This window comes from Spermophilus citellus (assembly GCF_964194105.1).
Source record: "Spermophilus citellus genome assembly, chromosome: 6".
NCBI lineage: Eukaryota > Metazoa > Chordata > Mammalia > Rodentia > Sciuridae > Spermophilus > Spermophilus citellus.
Window position 1 is genome coordinate 106,873,513 of NC_138187.1, and position 23,830 is coordinate 106,897,342.

Below are 23,830 nucleotides of genomic sequence, written 5' to 3' on the forward strand. Positions count from 1 at the left end.
GTTTATAAAGCTTAAATTTTATATCCTTTTTATTCATATATTCATTGCCTTTTTTAGTAGTTTTATGATCTTTTATTTTACTAAAACAAAATTACAACAGAAAAATCCCATATTTCTTTTTCCACCACTAATGAGATAAAATAGGCAAAAGACAGGATTTGTCAGGCAGAAAAGAATGTTTTACAAATAAGTATTCCTTCCTGGAATATCTAGAACCAAAATTTTGGTAAAGTGTTATAAAATTGTAAGGGCACTTTCATGTGTTTTTGGGTAGAAATATGTACAAGCTATTGAGATACTGAGAATAATTATATTCTCCCTTGGATGTGTAAAGACTTACACTTCAAATACATCCCCATTTTGTGCTAAGGTTTTCACCTTTTCATCTAGTGATAACTTTTTGGTGTCCATTGGTAAAGAAGGTAGCTCAAAATGCACATAGACATGTGCCAAAGCAACCTTAATTATGATGGAACGTCAGTAAGGCCCACTGGAATATTTAAAGCAATGGTCTTAAAGTAAATATTGCATTGTTTTAGGCCTTGAAACAAAATTAAGTTAATATGAATTCTGAGCTCCTGATTACAGTGTATATAATACCTATCCCTGCCACCTATATAAGAAGTATCCCATCATGACAACTGTGGTGTGCTCTGCCCTTTCTTCATGAAGAGGAAGCTACAGTTACAATATAATAATGTAGTGACTGTAATGGAATTATTTTCTCAAGACTGAATACTAGCTATCTTGTTTTATTGATGTCAACCAATAATTCTCAGTCAGGGTCAATTTTTCTACCAAGCAAACATTTAGTATTGTCCAGAAACCTTTTTTTTTTTTCAATTTTATTGTTACTATTCGAGGTAGAGGTGAGTGCTACTGATAGTCAGTGCATATAGGCCAGGGATACTGCTAAACATGCATAACCTAGCTCCTTACAAAAAGGTTTGTCATGGTCAAAATGTCAATAGAACTGAGGTTGAGAAACCATGATCTAGAAGTAGTAAGACTTTTCTCGTAGCCATCGTTCTACAAGAGTTATAGTTTGGTGTAATTATAATTAAAGTTACAGATTGTATTGGCTGGCGATGTTATTCACATTCTTCTGCCAGTCTAGAATTCTTTATCAGTGGAAGTGACAGGTGCATAAGTCTTCTCAGTTGGTGCCAAAGAAATGTCAGGTGTATCCTTGAGAATGGATATCGCCAATCTCATGGGATTTGCCAACTTCCCTACATCATTAATGATCTTCTAGACACTATTTTTTTAAAGATTCTACATTCTTGTTCAGATTTTCTCTTACTACTGGTGCCGACCACTTTAAGCACATTTTCGACTATTACAGTCTTATGATAGTATTTTCTTTGAGATTTTTTTTCATTTATCTGTAGTACTTAATTATTGTCTTTCGCTATTGCTGTTTACAGAGCTGACTTTGTCTGACTTTCGATTATGCTGTTTTTACCTTGGTTTTGCTATCTGTCAGTCCCTTAGAAAACCGTTACGGCAATCTTCCGAACTAGGATGTGGCCCCATTATGTGTAGACAGACACATGTTTCTCTTATCTAGCTATGGTTTCATTTTTCTGCCATCTGCCCTTGTCTAAGCTTGTGCCAGGAACTGCTGTGTATCTTATATGTCAGCCTAGGGAATGGTTCATTGCTTGTTTTCTCAGAGACAGCTGGGTACTTCATAGGGTTGGTTCCCTCTCCCCGTCACTAGGGTAATTCTCTTACACATCTCCCAAGGCAGATGGAGAATGTAGACATTAATAATTCACCATATGAATATAGTTGGTGATCCTTCTCAGACTGAGAAATTTTTACATTTGTTCAAAAACATTTTGATGAAGAAAAGCTCAATGGTGAGCTGGGAATTAGAACATAGGAATAGGGAACTTGGACTAAGAAAGTAACTAAGAGATTAAATTTACAGTCATTAGCTCAAGAAACATTTTAAGTGTTCATTGTTTTGATTGATGTTTGGATAATGGAGTAATAGAAATATTATTTACTTGCACTTATGTTCATGTGATCTGTAAGACTCAGAGGGTTTGTTTGTATTTCTGTTTATAATTAAGTTTATATTTAGCCTATTGGTGCTGGGGAGAAGAAATCAGATCATTTGGAAATACCCTACTGTCCTCTCAGGAGAGAAGAGGAAGTCAATGTCCTTTCTATCTCGGTTAGATAAAGCTGTGCCCCATTAGCAGTGGGATAGGAAATGATAACTGGAACCTCCTGTCTAATCTGGTTTTCTTAAGTCTAAGCAGCAGATAACTGCATCTATGGAATAGTGTTCATAATAAGGCTTATGGAGGCTTCAGATTAAATGTCTCCAGTAGACAAGCAATGGAATTTCATCCATCTTGAATCATCTTAGAGTTACAATTCTTCAGGACTAACTATTATTCATATTTTATAATTATGGGATGTTGCTGTGTATATGTTTGAAAAATGTATTTATATATATGTGTGTGTGTGTGTGTGTGTGTTTTAAAATGTTGTATTTATGATTTGTCAAGAGCTTTGTAATGTTGTGAACATCCAATAAATTAAAAAAAATTTAAATAAAAAAAATAATAATAATAATTTAAAAGTATCATTTACATCTTAGTTTTGGGACAGGGTCCTTTGCAAATTCCTCTTCTTCTCTAACCCTCACAACTGAGTCAATAGTTGCAAAAAAAAAAAAAAAACCCAAAGCTATGTGTATCACTCTCCTTTGGGATAGTTGTTGAATTCTATATCTCATTATTTTCACAGTATAGTCTAGGATGTCATCTTTTAATATTATGAATTTCAAAATACCAAACAAGAATATTAGAAAAAATATTTAAAGGGCCCTTAAAATACTGCCATCATTGTAATCTGAAAGAGCTCTACCTGTAGGGATTTTCAATTCTGTGATTTTTATTTCAGATTTTCTTTCTTTTTCCTAATATAGTTTATTAGCTTTTAGTTAGACCAAATATAAATAAACAATTATCCTTTGTTTTAGAAGTGAAGTCATTTTGATGGCTCCATGGAGCATACTTTTAATGTTAATAAAATCCTCTGTTTCCTTTCTAATGGATACAATAACAACAGTGCTTTATTCATAGATTTAAGTCTCTTTAGAACATTCTGAGCTGCTGGAAAGCTGTTGCTGTTCCTTATATTGAGAAAACTAGGAATACTTCTTATCTGTGCTTCTTTAAATTCAGGATAAGTAAGAAGAGACCAGACTTGGTTAGTAATCAGCACCAAGTTTGTGTTAGAAAAAGTTCTATATATAAATAGGATTACTGTAGAGAAAATGTAATGATAAATTCACTGAGTCTCTTGTGTAATTAATAAAGAGAATTTCATTGTTTAACCTAGACTGAAAGACCTGTTTTCTTTAGATTAATCAAGGTAGAAAATTACTTGCTGTAAGTCAAGAAACTCTACTACTTCTCCATTAAGTAATATCATTATGGGTTTCTATTTTAAACCTGAAAATGAATGAACTTGGAGAAAAAGAAATTTGTTTTTCAAGGTTTTATAAAATATATGTTAATAAATGTGCTTTCATACATGAATCAGGTCTTTTTTCCTGACATTGTACTTAAATGGTTGCTGACAGTGGAGTCCTCTAACAGTTACACTGGACTATTGGGGTGTAGAGTGATGGAGGTGATGAGCATCTCTCCTTCTCCATGTAGTCTCAGAGCCTTTCCTCTCTATGTGGCCTCTTCTCAGGTCTCTTCAACAAGATGAACAGCTCCTAAAATCAAACATTCCAAGATCAAGGAGACAGCAGCTGCTAGTCCTTTGTAAAAAAGATGGGGCCTGGGACTTTCATGGTGTAACTTGTGCTGGTTAATACAAATTATAGGCCTACTCATTTTCAAAATATAAGGCCACAAGGAAGGGAGCCTGGGTTCTTGAGGGAGATGAATTATCAAAGAAACAAATGTTATGTGCTACCATGTTTAACCTTCATTTCGAGGGGTTACACTAACCAAGAATGTGAGTACGATACATAAGAAACACTATACAGTATGAACTGCCACCATAATCACTTCAACTGTACAAATCTTGATTTAAACTGAGAAACTGGAATAAGCAGTTCATTCTTTTTCTCCCCCCCCCCCAGTGGTGATACTAGGGATTAAACCCAGGGGCACTCTATCACTGAGCTACATCCCCAGTCCTTTTAAAATTTTATTCTGAGACAGGATCTCACTAAGTTACCCAGGTTGGCCTTGAAACTTTTGATCTTCCTTCCTTGACCTCCCAAATAGCTTGGAATATATCTGTGTGCCACCATGCCCGGCTAGTTTATGTCTCTTGGTGAAGCAAGGGCATCAGGTCCTCAGGGATAATGGGGCTTCCCTAGGTCAGAACTTGGTGTTACTGAGTTCTGCTGGCTGGTTCTTCCCAACTCACCCTTCTATTTCCAGGTAGGATAGGGCAGTATTAAGCACTGAGAGGAAGGAGAACACATCTCCAGATCCCCAGGTTGGTTATTGCTTGAGAGTGGGGAAACTGCCATTTGACCCTCCAAAACTATGCTGGAGGTGCTATATATAGTGAATATCAGAGGGGGCTGGGAATGAAGCTCACTCATAGAGGACTTGGTGAATATGCTTGAGACCTTGGGTTCAATCCCCAGAACTAAAAATGTTAAACATAAAACAAAAAAAGAAATCAACAATTGCAGTTACAGCGACCATTAAGACTAACCTCTAATCCATGAACTTAATTTTCTCTCACTTTCTTTGGCACAATCTTCAGCAAACTAGAAACAAAACTCTCCTCTTTCCATTGAGTACCAGAAATAACTGATACTTCTTTCAAGACTGCTATCTTGAACAAGTGTCCATGTGACTGCTCACAATTTACCAGCCTTGATTTTCATCAGATGTCTGTTTGCAGAACGGGCCAGCAGAAGCATTCACCAACTGAAATGTGCCCTGAGAGAAGGTGATGTCACCATTGAAGAAGAAGCACTGGATCCTTCCTTTAGCACCAATGTAGGAAATGAGGACCCTGAGATAGCCTGGCATGAACTGCAACATAGCCATGCCGGTAAGTAATAATGTCAGTCCTAGCCTAAATGACACATAGTAAGTACTTTAAACTCTACAGAATACTGACTCCATCCCATCCTCCACTCTGCTGCTAGGATGTTATTCCTGAAACACAAATCAGGTAATACAATTTCTTCACTAAATTCTTTTTCTTTTTGACTTCCTAATGCCTATAGGCTAAAGTCCAAATATCTTAAGACGAGATAACAATATTTTGCTTAGAGAGCTGCAACCTACATTTCCAGTCTTATTTTTTTTTACACTCTCATCCTAACCATCCCTCTCATAAACCATATTTTAGGCATACAAACCTCCTAACTATGCCTCTGTACTTTTACACATGTAATGCATCCTAACTAGAACTTTTCTCCCCCTTTCTTGCTTGGTGAACTCCTGTTCACCAGGACAACATTAGCTTCTCTGTGAAAACAGGCACAATTACGTGTGTCCTCTTGTAACACTATGCATAGTTCTAAGTCTATATCCAAACTTGTTTTATTGTTCTACATCTATTAGTCTATCTTTTTTACTCACTGAATTTTAGCTCTTAAGGGGTATCTTTGTCTTTGTATTCCAAGTCAGTAGCACAATTTTTTTTTTCATTTTCATTTTTTTAATTTTTTAATTGATTATTTAAAGCATTGCATAGCTCATGATATATCATCTTTCATACATTTGACTCAAATTGTGTTTTGAACTCCCATTTTCACCCCAAATACAGATTGCAGAATCACATCTGTTACATATTCACATTTTTACATAATGTCATATTAGTGACTGTTGTATTCTGCTACCTTTCCTATCCCCTACTATCCCCCCTCCCCTCCCCTCCCCTCCCATCTTCCCTCTCTACCTCCCCTGCTGCTGTTCAATTCTCTCCCCCCTTTTTTTCCCTCCCCCTTGCCCCTCATGACCTCTTATAATTTTATGTATCATTGAAGGTCTCCTACCATTTCCATATGCTTTCCCTTCTCTCTCCGTTTCTCTCCCCCCATTCGTCTTTGTTTACTGTAGTCTTTTCCTCATGCTCTTCCTTCGTGTTCTGTTCTTAGTTGTTCTCTTTATATCAAAGCAGACATTTGGCATTTGTTTTTTAGGGCTTGGCTAGCTTCGCTTAGCATAATCTGCTCTAATGCCATCCATTTCCCTGCAAATTCTATGATTTTGTCATTTCTTAGTGCTGCATAATACTCCATTGTGTATAGATGCCACATTTTTTTTATCCATTCATCCATTGAGGGGCATCTAGGTTGGTTCCACAGTCTAGCTATTGTGAATTGAATAGCACAATTTTTGATGCATAATAGAAATTTAAGCAATATTTGTTGGATGAATCAAAGAATGGGTGGATGATGATAAGTTTTTAGTCAACTTTCTATTACTATAACAAATATCTAAGCTAAATAAACTTATCAAGTAAAAAGATTTATTGTGGCTCACAGGTTTGGAAGTTTCAGTCCATGACTACTTGGCTCCATAGTTTTGTTCCTGTGATGAGGCAATAAATACATCAAGGTGGAAGTACCTGGAGGAGCAAAACTTGCTTGCCTCATAGCAGGGAAGTAAAAAAGAGAGAGAAAGGAGTTTGAGTCCCACTATCCTCTTCAATGGTAACCCTCCAATGACAGAAAGACTTACTAGTACACCCCACCTCATAAAGGTTCCACTACCTCCCAGTAGCACTGAGCTCAGGACTATGTTTTAAACACATGGCACTTTGGGGGACATATAAAATCAAAACTATAGCGTAAACCATGGATCTCAAAGTCAATGAATTCATTTGCTTTTGCTCTGTAGTAAAACAGCTGAAAGCTATGTTGCATCAGCAAGCAAGTAAGGAAAATGAGATATCTCCATCAAGAAAACAAAAAATGCCCCCTTTGGTGAGTATCATCTTTTGTAACCTGACAAAAGTTTTCTAACTCTGTTTTGTTTTTATGTCATTTTAGTAGCATATGCTATAAGCAATTCTGATCATGTGTATAGTATAAAGCATTTGAATAAATTATTTCCCATCTGACTATTTTGACTAAAGAAAAGATACTTACATACCAGAGGGAAACCTAATTTTCTTAATTTATTATTTGCTTAAAAATGTGAAAAACCAAGGTGCACTGGTGCACCCCTGTAATCCCAGCAATTTAGGCTGAGGCAGGAGGATCTCAAGTTTAAGGCTATCCTGGGCAAATTAGCAAGACCCAGTCTCAAAATTTAAAAGCACTGAGGATATAGATCAGTGAAAGTGCATCTGGGTTCAATCCCCAATACTGAAAACTTAATAACAGTAGTAATAAGAATAAAAATAAAAGAAAGGAAGGAGGAAGGACGGAAGGACGGAAGGACGGAAGGACGGAAGGACGGAAGGAAGGAAGGAAGGAAGGAAGGAAGGAAGGAAGGAGATGTGAGAAAGAAACAATCTGGAAAATGTATTTTGGAACTGTTAGTGTGCACTCATGAGTGTGTGTGTGTATGTTTGTATGAATATGTTATTTCTTCTTTAGAGAATCATGTCTGTATTTGATCATTTAAGATGTTACTTAATTATGATCTTAACACTCTTTTATGATACTTTCAATTTGAATGTCAAAAGTAAAGTGTGTTACATTATCCTACATGTTAAAATATATAGTTATAAAAGAGTGTGATATGGGGGATGCGGCTGTACTTCAGTGGTAAAGTGCTTACCTTGCATTTGTGAGGCACTTAGTTCAATCCTCAGCACCACACAAAAATAAATAAAACTATTGTGTGTCCATCTACAACTAAAAAAAGTTTTTTTTTTAAAGAGAGAGTGGAAGAGGAGAGAGAGAGAGAGAGAGAGAGAGAGAGAGAGAGAGAGAGAGAATTTTTAATATTTATTTTTTAGTTCTCGGCGGACACAACATCTTTGTTGGTATATGGTGCTGAGGATCGAACCCGGGCCGCACGCATGCCAGGTAAGCGCGCTACCGCTTGAGCCACATCCCCATCGCCCCCCAAAATTTTTTTTTTAAAAAAGTGTGATATGAGAAGTCATGCTCTCTTCTGAGGTTGATTTTTATTTTTGAATACAGTGTATTATTCCTGATTGAAATATTTTATATGGTAAAGGGTGAGATAGGTGTAAGGGAAGGATGAAGACCAGGTCAAAATAATGTCTAGGCCTTAGATCTAAATAGGGCCTATCACATTCTCTCTCTAAGGATATTGTGCCTATTTCACAGACTTTTTGAAATAATAAAATAAGATTATATAGTTAGAATTCTTTAAAAATATTGAATTATGAAGTATGACATAAATGCAGTAATGACCACCTTTCTTATTTTCCTCCCAATGGTACTGGGACATTCCACCACTGAGCAACAATACCAGCTCAGTAAGTTGCCACAGCTGGCCTTGAATTTGCAATGCTTCTGCCTCATCCTCCCAAGTGGCTAGGGTTACAGATGTGCACCACCACTCCTGGCCCAACTTGAATTTTCAAATTGTGTAATAGTTGAATAAAAAGCCTATTGCTGTAAACTGTACAGATGTGTCACTTTCCTTCACTCACTGCTGAAAATGTCATAATAGTACCCCCATATTTGTACTTCATTCCACCTGATACATACTTATATGCTTAATTCTTACTTTAGAGGAATGTATTTTATATACATTGTTAATATTTATAGATGTTTTAATTTTAATAAAACATTTTTTTATTATTCATTGAATTTATTACTGTTGACATATGGTTTCGAGAATGCTCTTAAGCAATAGTGGGTGGGATGTTTTTAAATTTATTAGATGAATTTGCTGTATCTGTTTAATGTTCACACATGCTTATTTCACTTTTTAAAGATAAAATTGAACAGTGATATTATGGAGTTTATTGAATCAGGATAGGCAAAAAACTTTAATCAAGAGAATTTGCTTAGTATACAAATTGTTTACAAATATACTGGTCTATATGTATGAAGATATATAAAAGATTGGTACTTAGACTCTAACTGTATTCAGTCTACATGTAATGATTATAAGCCATAATAATAATAATATACTTTTTAATATTGTAGATTTAGAATGCAATTTCATAGCCAGTATAATATATCAGAAATATCTGGGTATTGAGAGTGAAACTGAGGTATTGTTGAGATGGAAAGTATATCTAGATATTATTACATTTTATTGTAATATGTGGATATCCAAACTACAATAAGCCTGTCAAAGGATGTACAGATTGTTTGTGAACATTTTCCATGTAGTATTAACTTGAATTTAAAAGATTCTTTACATTGACTTTTTCCTATGTATGCATAGGAACAAACACAGATGTCTCTCAATATCCTTGGGGATTAGATCCAGGACCCCTCGTTCGATATCAAAATCCATGAAAATTCCAATCCTTACATAAAATAGCATAGTATTTTCATATAACATATTACATTTGCCCATATACTTTATTTTTTTTCTTTTTTTTTATTGGATGTTCACAACATTACAAAGCTCTTGACAAATCATATTTCATACATTAGAATCAAGTGGGTTATGAACTCCCATTTTTACCCCAAATACAGATTGCAGAATCACATCGGTTACACATCACATTTTTACATACTGCCATATTAGTGACTGTTGTATTCTGCTACCTTTCCTATCCTCTACTATCCCCCCTCCCCTCCCCTCCCATCTTCTCTCTCTACCCCATCTACTGTAATTCATTTCCCTCCATGTTTGTTATCCCATTCCCCTCATAACCTCTTATATGTAATTTTGTATAACAATGAGGGTCTCCCTTCATTTCCATGTGATTTCCCTTTTTTTCTCCCTTTCCCTCCCGCCTCATGTCTCTGTTTAATGTTAATCTTTTCTTCCTGCTCTTCCTCCCTGTTCTGTTCTTAGTTGCTCTCATTATATCAAAGAAGACATTTGGTATTTGTTTTTCAGGGATTGGCTAGCTTCACTAAGCATAATCTGCTCTAGTGCCATCCATTTCCCTGCAAATTCCGTGATTTTGTCATTTTTTAGTGCTGCGTAATACTCCATGGTGTATAAATGCCACATTTTTTTATCCATTCATCTATTGAAGGGCATCTGGGTTGATTCCACAGTCTAGCAATTGTGAATTGTGCTGCTATGAACATCGATGTGGCAGTATCCCTGTAGTGTGCTCTTTTAAGGTCTTCAGGAAATAGTCCGAGTAAGGCAATAGCTGGGTCAAATGGTGGTTCCATTCCCAGCTTTCCAAGAAATCTCCAAACTGCTTTCCAAATTGGCCGCACCCGTTTGCAGTCCCACCAGCAGTGTACAAGAGTACCCTTTCCCCACATCCTCGCCAGCACTCGTTGTTATTTAACTTCATCATGGCTGCCAATCTTACTGGGGTGAGGTGGTATCTTAGGGTGGTTTTGATTTGCATTTCCTTGACTGCTAGAGATGGTGAGCATTTTTTCATGTACTTGTTGATTGATTGTATGTCCTCCTCTGTGCAGTGTTTGTTCATGTCCTTGGCCCATTTGTTGATTGGGTTGTTTGTTTTCTTATTGTCTAGTTTTTTGAGTTCTTTGTATACTCTGAATATTAGGGCTCTATCTGAAGTGTGAGGAGTAAAAATTTGTTCCCATGATGTTGGCTCCCTATTTACCTCTCTTATTGTTTCTCTTGCTGAGAAAAAACTTTTCAGTTTAAGAAAGTCCCATTTGTTGATTGTTGTTATTAACTCTTGTGCTATGGGTGTCCTATTAAGGAATTTTGAGCCCGTCCCCACAATCTGTAGATCGGAGCCAACTTTTTCTTCTATCAGACGCAGAGTCTCTGATTTGATATCTAGCTCCTTTATCCACTTTGAGTTGACTTTTGTGCATGGCGAGAGGAGGGGATTCAGTTTCATTTTGTTGCATATGGATTTCCAGTTTTCCCAACACCATTTGTTGAAGATGCTATCCTTTCTCCATTGCATGTTTTTAGCTCCTTTATCAAATATAAGATAGTTGTAGCTTTGTGGATTAGTCTCTGTGTCCTCTATTCTGTACCATTGGTCCACCCGCCTGTTCTGGTACCAGTACCATGCTGTTTTTATTACTATTGCTCTGTAATATAGTTTGAAATCTAGTATCGCTATACCACCTGATTCACACTTCCTGCTTAGAATTATTTTTGCTATTTTGGGTCTTTTATTTTTCCATATGAATTTCATGATTGCTTTATCTATTTCTACAAGGAATGCCATTGGGATTTTGATTGGCATTGCATTAAACCTATAGAGAACTTTTGGTAATATCGCCATTTTGATGATGTTAGTTCTGCCTATCCATGAACAAGGTATATTTTTCCATCTTCTAAGATCCTCTTCTATTTCTTTCTTTAGGGTTCTGTAATTTTCATTGTATAGGTCTTTCACCTCTTTTGTTAGGTTGATTCCCAAGTAACTCCCCTGGTGGCTGGTGCAAGGGACCTCTGTTGTCAGCCCTGGTGGGAGCGATAGCCGGGGGTTCTGCGCCGCTAGTCCCACGTCACTCCTGATTCCCTGGGTCTGGTATGGTGCTCAGTTGGCTTTTACCTCTGTGATATCAGGTGGGCCGACTAGTTATTTCAGCGGGATCGTTAGTGCTGAGTCACGAGAAGCAGGCGATCCGGGGCTTAAATGCAGCAGATTCGTGCTCAGTGTGTGTTTTCTGAGGGGCCCAAAGTGTACGCCCTAGCTCCACATCAGCTCAGCATTGCCTAGTGATCCTGAGCAAATAGGCTTTAGATAATTTACAGCTCCCTATGCCCGCGCAGTTGAAGAGGTCAGAGACTTGATCTCTCCGCGCCTGCCGCCATGTTAGACCTCCTCAATGATATTCATGTTACCCTTACAGTTTCCTGGCATAAGCAAGATCTTGGGGTTATACAAACTGTTGCTTCTGTTTCCAGTCCAGTTTTCTAGAGCTGAAACCCTGCTGCCGTCGCCTCCACCACTGGGCTGCGCTCTTTGGCGCCGCGCTTGTCCGCGACCTTAGCAGTGCCACCGCGGCCTCCGCTGCTCCTTGGCCCGGTGCCTAGCACCCAGGCCCCAAGCGGCTGCCGCCGCGCCTCTCCAGCCCCCTCCTCCGGAGCACGGGTCCCCTCGCAGGGGGATGCTGAACGACCCCAGAGCAGGCTCTGCCCCAAGGTGCAGCAGGGAACAGGCGACCGAGGCACTTGAGGCCGTGGTCCAGCCTTCGGAGGACAGGGCTCGGCACGCAGCCCATTTCCAGTCTCTAGATGCGGCAGCTGGACCGTGTAGACAGGGCCATCAAGACAGCATGCAGAAAGCAAATGGTGGCTCCCGCGGAGTGGATTTTCGGCCCCGAAACCACAGCCCAGCCAACAATTCCAATCCACTAACTCTCCCTGTATAGACAATATTCAAAAAAAAAAAAAAAAAGGGCGGGGTGTACTGAGCTTTCTTTGCCTCAGGTTCTTACAATCCACTGCTGATTACCCATTCAGATTCTCTGCTGGGAGCGAAGTGAAAGAGGAAGCAGATGGGCGCAAAGCGCCCGTGGCTCTCTGCCCATATACTTTAAATCACGGATGGATTACCTAAAACAATGTGATGCTATGTAAATACCTAAAACAATGTGATGCTATGTAAATAGTTTTTATGCTATACTATTAGGAAAAAATGACCAGAAAAAAACTCTGCACATCATTAGTACAGATTAAGTATGTTTTTCAAATATTTTTGATATGCAATTGTTTGAATCCTCCTTGGATATGGAACTCACAGACATGGAGGACTAACTGTACTTAATTCATATTTGCCTACATTCTGAACCTGTTTCTATTAATATAAAATGATTATAGGTCTGGGGTTGTGGCTCAGTGGTAGAGCACTCGCCTAGTACGGGCGAAGCCCTGGGTTCAATCCTCAGTACCACATAAAAATAAATAAATAAATAAATAAATAAATAAACAATAAATAAATAAATAAATAAATAGAGATTATTGTATGAACGTATATATGTGAGAAATGTAAAAGTGTAATGTCTTAGTTATTTAGCTTTCTACCCACCACAGGTAGTTCGTTTAATTAATGTTATTTTAGCTGGGCATGAAGGCACACACCAATTCCAGTGACTCAGGAGACTGAGACAGGAGGATCTCAAGTTCAAGGCCAATCTGAGCTACTTAGTGAGATCCTGTCTCATAGTAAAAAGGACTGGGGATGTAGCTCAGTGGTAGAACATCCCTAGGTGCAATTCCCAATACTGCCAATAAGTAAATAATTAAGTAAATAAATAAAGCTACTTTTGAGGCAGAAGATGCAGCTTAATGGCAGAGCTTTGACTTAGCATTCATGAGGCCCAGTGTTCAATTCCTAGAATCACAATACATATATATGTACATACATACATACATAAAGTTTCTTTGTTTTTTAAATTTAATATACCCAAACATAAAGGTATTTTTAACTATCTGCCTTGAAAGCTGATATTTGATTGTTCATAATTTTTGTTGAACTGAAAACCAGAATGATTGAGAAATAGAGATTGTCCATTTCAAACTTTCCTCTGTTTAACTGGTTGAACTTCATTTTTCCTTTCCCATATTTCTTCTTTTAAAAAATTTATTTTATAATAGTCATTTAAAATAAGCTAAGATATACATTAAAAGTCAAATACTTTAGGGCTGGGGATGTGGCTCAAGCTGTAGCGCACTCGTCTGGCATGTGTGTGGCCCAGGTTCGATCCTCAGCACCACATACAAACAAAGATGTTGTGTCCACCAAAAATTAAAAAATAAATATTAAAAAAATTCTCTCTCTCTCTACTTTAGGGCTCAAGTCTTGGAGGTTCTATACTCCCCCCCCCAAAAAAAAGCACAGTTTAGAATTGCCTAAGTACTAGAATCAAAAATTTAAAACAAAAAAAAATGTTTTGCTGAAGTATCTTTTTTGAAATGGAATTTTACATTATTGACATACATTTGACCTCAAACATTTATCTAAAGAATCTCTTTCTTCAGTGAGCTAATCTACAGTTTCAGCTAGCAGTTCTCTTCCATGGCAGTTTCTTAGAGAGAGCTGTCCCTCATATCACAGCATTATTGAATAGGATTTTGTATTCAGTTCAAATAGGCAAGTCATTCTAAGACAATTATCCTACCCCAGTATCTTTACACTTTCCATTGCTTTTAATAACAATCTTTACTTTCTGTCTGTAAAAAATGATATTCATATCCCCTTGTCTTGTATATTTAATTTATAGAATAGAGAAATAAATACTATTAGTTACACTTTGATCTTTGTTTACATCAAATATGTGCTGAATTAAATCTGGAGACGGTATCAGCTGATTTTTTGCAAAATCCAAACATGCATAATTTACCTTTTTTTGTTTTAGAGATCATCAGAATATGAGGAAACTAATATGCCTATTGTACACAACCTTGTTCCTATCATTAATGACCAATCTCAATACATTCATCATTTAGAGGCTGAAGTCAAGTTTTGCAAGGTAAGTTCCCTTTAGAAATTTAATCTTACAAATTAAAATTTATGTCAATTATGTCTTAAATAAGAATTTGCTATCATTAGTTTTCATGTTTGTAGCAGTCCATAGCCAATAGCTATTCTTACATTATTGAAAGACTAATGTAGTACAGGAACTTGTCTTCAGGATGATATTCTTGAACATGCCATTTCTGATTGCTTAATTTCCCAGTAGTCCATTACTATGTCTAATGATTTCACAATATGCTCTCATGTTTCAGAATTCCTCCTTTCCACTCCATTTACTTTAGCCTACCAGATGGCAAATATTTTGGAATACTAAGACCAATTATTCTCCCACAATTGTCAACTTATTGAAGCTGTGGTACAATAATTGAGGATTCTAAGCTGGTAGACCAAATCTGTTCCATTGTCACTCTTAACACTCTTACCTTGAACTTGATTAATAGTGATTCATACTGAGTAATGATTAAGAAATTGAATATTACCCCATAGTTTGTGATTCTGAAAAGTTATATTGTTTGACTATTTGCAATTTGGTGATGTCATTAATTCCATTAGAACCTTTCTACTTTTTCAAGGTAATGTTAGTGTTTCAGTTTTTGTTTTGTTTTAGTTTTTTGTTCTCATTATTTTTTCCCTTTTAGATTTTTGTATTATTTGTGAATCAGATGATGATTTTTATATGAAAAATATCTGTTACATATATAAAATAATTTTTGGATATTGTCATTTTGGTGCTAAGGATTGAATTATGTGATATTTTATGGAAATTGCTGATATTTTTTGTATCATGTATTATATTTTTAACATTTTGATGCAAGACCAGTTTGTAACTTTTTTATTATTTATTTTACTTTTTTTTTTGATACTAGAGAGTGAACCCAGGGGCGCTTTACCACTGAGCTACATCCCAAGACCTTTTATTTTTTGTTTTAAGACACGTCTTACTAAGTTGCTGAGGTTGGCCTTGAATTTGGCAGTCCTCCTGCCTCAGCCTCCCAATGGCTGGGATTACAGGTGTGTACTTTCATACCCCGTAAGACCAGTATGTAACTTAAGGAGGCTTTATATGTCTCATGATCTTGATCTTACAAAGGAGTCCCTGATCTCAACATTTAGTTTTCTCTTTGTTTTTGAAGTACATGATCATTAATATTTAGGTACTCTTGGATTATCAGTAAAACCAAAATAATATCATAATAATTATTCCATTAGCAAGAATCTCTTGATCACTAAAGATACTATAGATAAAATTTAAAATATATAAAGAATAATAAATTTACCATCTAGTTGAAAAGACAAAAAACTATTACCTATGAGCACCATAGCAACATAATAGAGAATATATGTTGTCCTTTACTTCATGGCATAAACTTTAGCTATAATATGAGAAGAAGGATGCAAAAAGCTCATGTCTTTGGGGATATTTTTTATGGGAGACATGGATCTTGAATCATTCATTAAAGGAAACCATCTAGCTCAGCAGAAGGGAAGAGAAAATGTTTTGTAAAGAACAGTAACAATTATATATTTAGGATTAGTATTGTTTGTTTGTAGGTCCCATGAGACATCTCTTCTATCTTCCTACCATGGAGTGTGTCTCATAGAAATAATGAAAATAATGCTGAACTGGTAAAATGGAAGATTATAGAAGACTTGAAAGTCAGATAAAGCATGGTTTTTAGACATTTTAACAAAGAAGGAATAGAAAGAAAATAACATTTTAAAAATTTAGAAACAAGTTGTTTAATTAATTAAAGAAGTTGTTTAATTCACCTCTGGGTCTTTTTTTTTTTAAGATCAGTTTATGTTTACCGAAAAATTGAAAAAAAATACGTAGAGTTCCCATATACTTCTCTCAATCAAAACTCTACCCCACAGTTTTCCTGGTTATCTTGTCTCAGTGTGGTACATTTGTTACAACTGATGAACCAAAATTTTCTAGTTTACATTAAATTTTCCAGTTTTCATTAAATTCAAGCATTATATATTCTATGAGTTTTGAGAAATGTATAATGACACAGATCCACCATTATAGTACCATACATAGTAGTTCAACATTTCTTGTGCTTCACCTATTCATTCCTCCTTCCCTCCCTCTCTTAAAGTCTACACATCCTGAAGTGAGGAGTGTGAGGGACACAAATGCCTAAGCCAGAGGTATCCCCTAATGCCTCCTGGGGGAAGGAGGGGGAAATTGGACCACTGAGTTTTTTGCTGAAGGAGGTTTTGCAGGAAACCAGTGGTCTACTACTCTGAATCATGACACCTTCAAATCTGGTCCCTACATGACTACATGCCATTGGTGTCACTCTAGGTCACAAGAGAGTGGGCTCCCTGAACCATTGATTCCTGAGAGCAGTGCTCTCTACTCCTCTCCTCTTTACATCCCATGCTCCCTGAAGCATAAAACTTTTATCATGGGGTTTGTGTGAGGAGATGCTCCCCCAAGCCAAGATTATCTCAGGTGCCTGTTGCCTGTCCAATCAAGGGGGCCAACTGTCCACAAGGACCTGAGATGTGATTATGCCCTCTGGCTCCTAGCTATAGCATTCTGATAGTTTGCTGCAAGATATAGTACATTTCTTCTTTAAAGCTACCTTGCTATGCAGACTGTAGGTCTTGTGTATATTTAATCTGTCTGCAGAGTGCAGCCTTCTGCACCACCCTGTGATTATAACTCTTTCTCTTTCATCTGAACCCCCTTGAAGAGTTCCCTGCCCTTGACTGAGGTACTAGACACCAAGTCCTGGATATTCTACTTGTTTTGTTGTTTTCTCCAGTCTCTGGATTTCAGCAGGTTTCATTTTTTCTGCTGTCAATTTCCAATGCTTACCCATGGACACCCACCTCCACAGGCAGTTACAAACCTGTTGCTATGGTTCTATCCTATGGTACAGCAGAGATACCTCTGCTGGGTATTTATATTTAGCCCTCTACCAATCCATTTCTTTATATTTACATTGGGCTTCTTGAAGGTATACTTGAGGACTTTTTTAAAACCTCTTATGATATGTCTGTCTTTAAATTTTTATATTTAGAAATTTAAAATAATTATTGATATAGTAAGGTTAATATCCAACACTTGTTACTGCTCCCTTTTTAGCTGATTTTTAAAAAAATAAATGACAGTGGAATGAATTACAAATCTTATTACACATATACAGCACAATTTTTCATATTTTTGGTTGTATATAAAGTATGTTCACACCAATTCCTGTCTTCGTAATGATGTCTATCACATTCCACCATCCTTGCTAACCCCTTGCTCCCTCCCTTTCTCTCCCTCCCCCTTGTCCTATCAAGAATTCATCTATTCCTCCCATGCTCCCCATCCCTACCCCACTATGAGCCAGCCTCCTTATATCAGAGAAAACATTCAGCATTTCTTTTTGGGGATTGGCTAACTTCACTTAGCATTTTCTTCTCCAATGCCATCCATTTACCTGAAAATGCCATGATTTTACTCTCTTTTATTGTTGCATAATATTCCATTGTGTATATATGCCACATTTTTTATCCATTCATCTACTGAAGGGCATCCACAGTTTAGCTATTGTGAATTGTGCTGCTATATACATTGATGTGGCTATGTCCCTGTAATATGCTGTTTTTAAGTCTTTTGGGTATAGACTGGGGAGAGGTATAGCTAGGTCAAATGGTGGTTCCATTCCTAGTTTTCCAAGGAATCTCCATACTGCTTTCCATATTGGCTGCACCAATTTGCAGTCTCACCAGCAATGTATGAGTGTACCATTTCCCCCACATCCTCGCCAACACTTATTGTTGTTTGTCTTCATAATAGCTGTCATTCTGACTGAAGTGAGATGATATCTTAGAGTAGTTTTGAATTGCATTTCTCTAATTGCTAGAGATGATGAACATTTTTTCATATATTTGTTGATTGATTGTATATCCTCTTCTGAGAAGTATCTGTTCAGGTCCTGGGAAAACTGGAAATCCATATGCAACAAAATGAAATTAAACCCCTATCTTTCACTATGCACAAAACTCAACTCAAAGTGGATCAAGGACCTAGGAATTAAACCAGAAGAGACTCTGTGTCTAACAGAAGAAAAAGTAGGCCCTCATCTTCATCATGTGGGATTTGGCCCCAACTTCCTTAATAAGACTCCTATAGCCCAAGAATTAAAACCAAGAATCAATAAATGGGATGGAATCAAACTAAAAAATTTCTTCTCAGCAAAAGAAACAATATGTGAGGTGAATAGAGAGCCTACACCCTTGGAGCAATTTTTTACCCCTCACACATCAGAAAGATCACTAATCTCTAGGGTATATAAGGGACTCAAAAAGCTAAGCACCAAAAAAAAGAAATAACCCAATCAATTGCTCTCTTAATTGCCCTCCTTTGTTTCTTTTTTTCAACTCTCTTCATGTCTTCATTGGTTGTAATTGCTTATTAAATATGATTGCGTTTTTAAATCCTGTCTTTGCAAATCTATCAATTATACATTTTTTTCCTTTTTATTTTTTTTAGAGTTTGCAATATGCACTTGCAAATAATCCATGTCTACCTCATAAGAAGTGTAAGTCATTAAATAGCTGCTATTTCTCTCTCCTGTCCTTTAAAAACATTGCTATCATTCATTTCAGTTATACATAAACTATAATTACCACTTTCACTGTTGCTATCCTGATGTTGAACAACTATTATCTGAAAAATTAATGAGAAAACTAAAATATTTGTTATCTCCATTTATTACTTCTCTAATACTCTTTCTTACTCTATATAGATGATAGGTTTCTGACCGAAATCATTTTTCTTCTTTGTGAAGAATGTCTTTTAACATTTCTTGCAAGGCAGGTGTATTATTAACAAACTCCCTCACAATTGTTGTCTACGAAAGTCTTTATTTTTTTCCTTCCCTTTCAAAGGTTAATTTTGTTCAATACAAAATTCTAAGTTATCTAGGTTTTTATTTTTTTTCCTTTAAACACTTTAAAAATTTCATTCTGCACTCTCTTTGTGTTTACATAGTTTTGGAAAAGAAATAAGAAGTCTTATATAATTCTTATTCTTGCTTCTCTATAGGTAAAGACTTGTTGTTATTATTGTTAGTGGTGGTAGTTGTATTTGTTTTACATTTTTACTTTAGTTTCTTTTAAGATCTCTCTTTGCCTTTGATTTTCTACAGTTTGAATATAATATTCCTAGGTTTAGATATTTTTGGTGTTTATCCTACTTGATGTTCTCTGAGCTTCCTGGATCTATTATTTAGTGCCTATTAATTATTTAGGAAAAATTTCAGTCACTATTGATACAAATATTTCTTCCATTCATTTTCTCATTCTTCTTTTTTGTATTCCCATTACACATATATTACATTTTTTATAATTGTACTGCAGTTTTTGGATATTCTTTTCTGTCTTTGGTGGGGTTTTTTTGTTTTTAATTTTTCTTTTTCTCTCTTCAATTTTGTTTTGGAATTTTCTATTGCCAGATCTTCCCAGTTAGTAATTGTCTTCCTTGGCCTTGTTCAGTCTATTGATTGGCAATTAAAGACATTCTTCATGTCTGTTATTGTTTTTGATTTCTAATATTTACTTATAATTCTTAAAGTTTCCATCTCCACACTGACATCACCCACCTATTCTTACATGTAGTCAACTTTTCTCATTAAAGATTTTAGCAGCCAGGTGTAGTGGCACATGCCTGTAATCCCAGTGACTTGGGAGGCTGAGGCAGGAGGATCACATGTTTGAGGCCAGCCTCAGTAACATAGCAAGACAATCAGCAACTTAAGGAGACCCCATCTCAAAATAAAAAGAAAAAGTATTGGGGATGTATCTCAGTGCCCCAAGGTTTAATCTCCAGTATCAGAAAGGAAGGAAGGAAGGAAGGGAGAAAGAGAGGGAGGGGATCTTAGCATAGTAATCTTATTTGTTTTAAAATCTGTCCTGATAATTTCAGCATCTCTGCCATGTCTGAGATTGGATGCTTATTCATTCTCTTTAAACTGTGTTTTAAGTCCCTTAGTACGCCTTGAAATTTTTAACTGAATGTCGGACATGATGTACTAGGTAATAGGAACTGTATTAACTAGAACTTTAATGTTAATTTTCATATTTATATGTCCAGAAGTTAGGCTGTTTTGACTGTTTGCTTTTGCCATACATTTCAGAGGTTAAGATTTCTTCCAGTATCCTGGTTTTTGTCTCCTTTGTGGTTTTTGGGTTTCCTTAGAAAATTCCTCTTAAATACAGTTCTTTCAGCTGAATCCCTCTGCTATAGTCTTATAAGATTAGAATGTTTAAAGATGGGATTGATGTCTTGTAAATTCATTGCATGTGAGAATGAAAATTAGAACTCTAAAAATGTTTTTTAATTACATCTTTGCTTTTTCTAAATAAAATAATTGGAAGGAATATGCATATGTTATATACTAGTTTTTTATTATATTAGTAATGAATATTATTAGGATAAGTATTACCTCATTGATATACTAATAATTTGGCATATTTTTTTCAGGTACCACTCAAGAGCTATTCTATTGTCATTTATTTATAATGCCTTATATTACACCTTGCAGGGTCAGAGGAACCCACCATACTGCTTTACTCATAATTCACTGCTATATGGCTACCAATTCATAGATAATCATTGCCTCTTTCTATCCCTTTATCTCCAAGTTTTCTCCTTTTTAGTCCACACAAGTTATTGACATTTTATTATTAATAATATCATACCTTATTTTCAGCAGTGTATATCATTCTTTAAAAACTCTTTGATAACTATTTTAATTAAAGCCTTTCTATAAGCCTTGAATCCTTGTGATGAAAAAAAAAATATCAGAAACTACAGGTTTGTGATATGGCCATCAACATGCCTTCAACTATACATTCCTAACATTCTCTCTGTTAGCTAATGTTTGGGTTACCTTTATTGTCTAAATATAATTGTAGTGTTTCAGGAAATTAACAGAACACAAACCTTCTATATTTTATATCATTCTGGATCCTTTAGTGATCAGTAAATAAAAGGATTGTTTAAAAAGCGCATTTTTTTTGGTTTCTGTTTATAGGAGGAACTCTCTGGAATGAAAAATAAGGTACAAGTAGTTGAGCTTGAAAATGAAAGACTCCAGCAAGAAAGACTCCAGCTGAAATCTCAAAGACAAGAGGAGACAATGAGGGAACAAACACTTCTGGATGCATCTGTGAGAATTTTTTAAAAATCATAAATTCTAGTTTAATTTGAATGTTCCTTTCTACCTTCTACCTTAGCCTTCTGAACTGCTTAGAATCTTTCCTTGAAGTTTGGCCAAAACACTATACTGGTATTTGCCTGATGTCTCAAAAATTAGAATTTACTAAGATGAAAGGTAACCTCAAATGAAGTAATGTAGCAATGCCTAATATTTACTCCAGTTCTTCTATGAGCATACTAATTATTATTTTTCCATATGGAAAGACTGGATCTGAAAGTAGGAAGTATGTTATGTTATGTTAAGTAGGAAACTATTCAGCATCTAACCTTAGATCTTTGATGGATTATTGTGAATTTTTCTTGAGCTCTAAAATCTAAGAAGTCTAATTAACAATATGATATTATTAATTAAGGGCCCATGAATCAAAATTAGTCTTTCAGTCATCCCTTAGGAACAATGTATTTAGCAAATAATTTTACAGGGCTTTGCCTGACTTAACTTCATGTGTAATTCCTGTATTGATAATTTGAGAAGATTCACCTTTATCAAGTTGAGAATGCAGATTCCTGGGCTCTATCCTCTGAGATTCTGATAGTTGGTCCTGTTGGGTTCTAGGAATATGAATTTTTATCAAGACCTAAGTGATTCTAATATCAGTGGCCCACAGTTTAACGAACAATAGATCACATGATTTCTTATAGTTCTGTGACAAAACTCTTGTGATGATACTTAAATAGTGTTTAAAAATAATATCTTCTTATAACTTGGAGGTACTGTTGCACTAAAAATGTTTTTCACTGTTGTTTTAGGACATAATCAATTATTGTTCTGTTTTTTGAGGCAATTTCAACTGTCCATGGGGAAGTTTTAATACTTGCCTGTTTCAGCTTTGATGGTTTTAACTTAGTCATCATTTGTAAATCAGTTCTGTTAAGAGAAAAAAATGGGAGAGTCTTAATGTTTTACCTATGTATTCTTTTGTTTTTGAAATTTTACTTTGTTTTTTGGTATTTCATCTTTTAAATGATATGTTATAATTTGCTATGGCAAAATATCTGATTATTAATTCTGAAAAGTGTAGTAAGCTGATTAGTATTTCACTTAGTATTATTACTAATACTAAAGAGTCAGTTAGTATTAGTAAGTTTGTGCAATTACATTTAAGTTTGTGATCAGTTATTTTTCCCTCACTACTTAACTTTTCTGAAGATTTACATAATTACTAATATTAGTGTTCAAAAACTCCATCTTATATTTTAATGTCAATTTGAAGAAGTTATCACCACACAAAAAGAACTTAGAAGTAGCTCATCTAAAAAATGAATGTATTCTTTTGCTTTCTTTCTAAATATATAGTCACTTAGCATGCAAGGAGTCAATTATTCATAGTCTTCAATATTTCTATAATGACAAATAAAGGGAAGTGTACTGAAAAAGGAAACTAGGCAGACCAGTGAATCAGAAGGCAAGAGAAGTGAGTAATGCAAAAGGGGAAGGAAGTGATTGTGAAAGAACACATGCCTTGCAGTGCAAGCAAAACTGGAGTCATAATCATAGAACTGACAAGGTTATAGAGATTCTCACAAGCTAATACGTAATGCAAATATTGAAATGATTGTTATAGAGATATGTAGTGATTTCGACATCTATTTTAATACTATACTTGTTTTGTTTTGTTTTTTGAGTGCTGGAGATGAACTCAGAAGCATTCAACCACTGAGCCACATCCCCAGCCCTATTTTGTATTTTATTTAGAAACAGGGGAGTTGCTCAGCACCTTGTTTTTGCTGAGGCTGGCTTTGAACTCTGGATCTTCTCCTCAGCCTCCCAAGCCGCTAGGATTATAGGCATGCACCACCATGCCTGGCTGTGTTATTTATTGTTATAAAATTATTGCTCTGCTTTTCACTTGTGTGGATGAATTGAGGCATTTCAGTAATGCATGCATGGTATTGCCCTGGGAGTTTTAATATGAATAACACTTTTTAGAATTGCTTAAATGTAAACAGATCAAGAAATATTATCTTCTTTGGCAGTAGGGAAACTTCATTAATGAGTCAATTAAAATGTTGATGCTAGGTTTTGCCAACACAATTGGCTGATTTGAGTATTGATTTTCAGTGTTTAATAATGTCCTCTTTTGAAAATTAATTGAAACAGTT

The 23,830-nt window shown here is 35.7% G+C and overlaps 1 protein-coding gene across 8 annotated transcripts in view; it reads left to right on the forward strand.

Moving 5' to 3' along the window:
- SDCCAG8 (SHH signaling and ciliogenesis regulator SDCCAG8) overlaps window positions 1–23,830 on the forward strand; it is a 244,728-nt gene that overhangs the window by 5,140 nt on the left and 215,758 nt on the right. For all 8 annotated transcript variants that reach the window (XR_014022822.1, XR_014022823.1, XR_014022824.1 and 5 more), the window contains exons 2-5: window positions 4,903–5,055; window positions 6,855–6,940; window positions 14,384–14,497; window positions 21,543–21,677. Coding sequence is in view for 4 of the 8 variants with exons in the window: in XM_081300510.1 (XP_081156636.1) it covers window positions 4,903–5,055; window positions 6,855–6,940; window positions 14,384–14,497; window positions 21,543–21,677 (488 nt within the window). In the remaining 4 variants the exon portion in view is untranslated. The remainder of the gene's footprint in view (window positions 1–4,902; window positions 5,056–6,854; window positions 6,941–14,383; window positions 14,498–21,542; window positions 21,678–23,830) is intronic.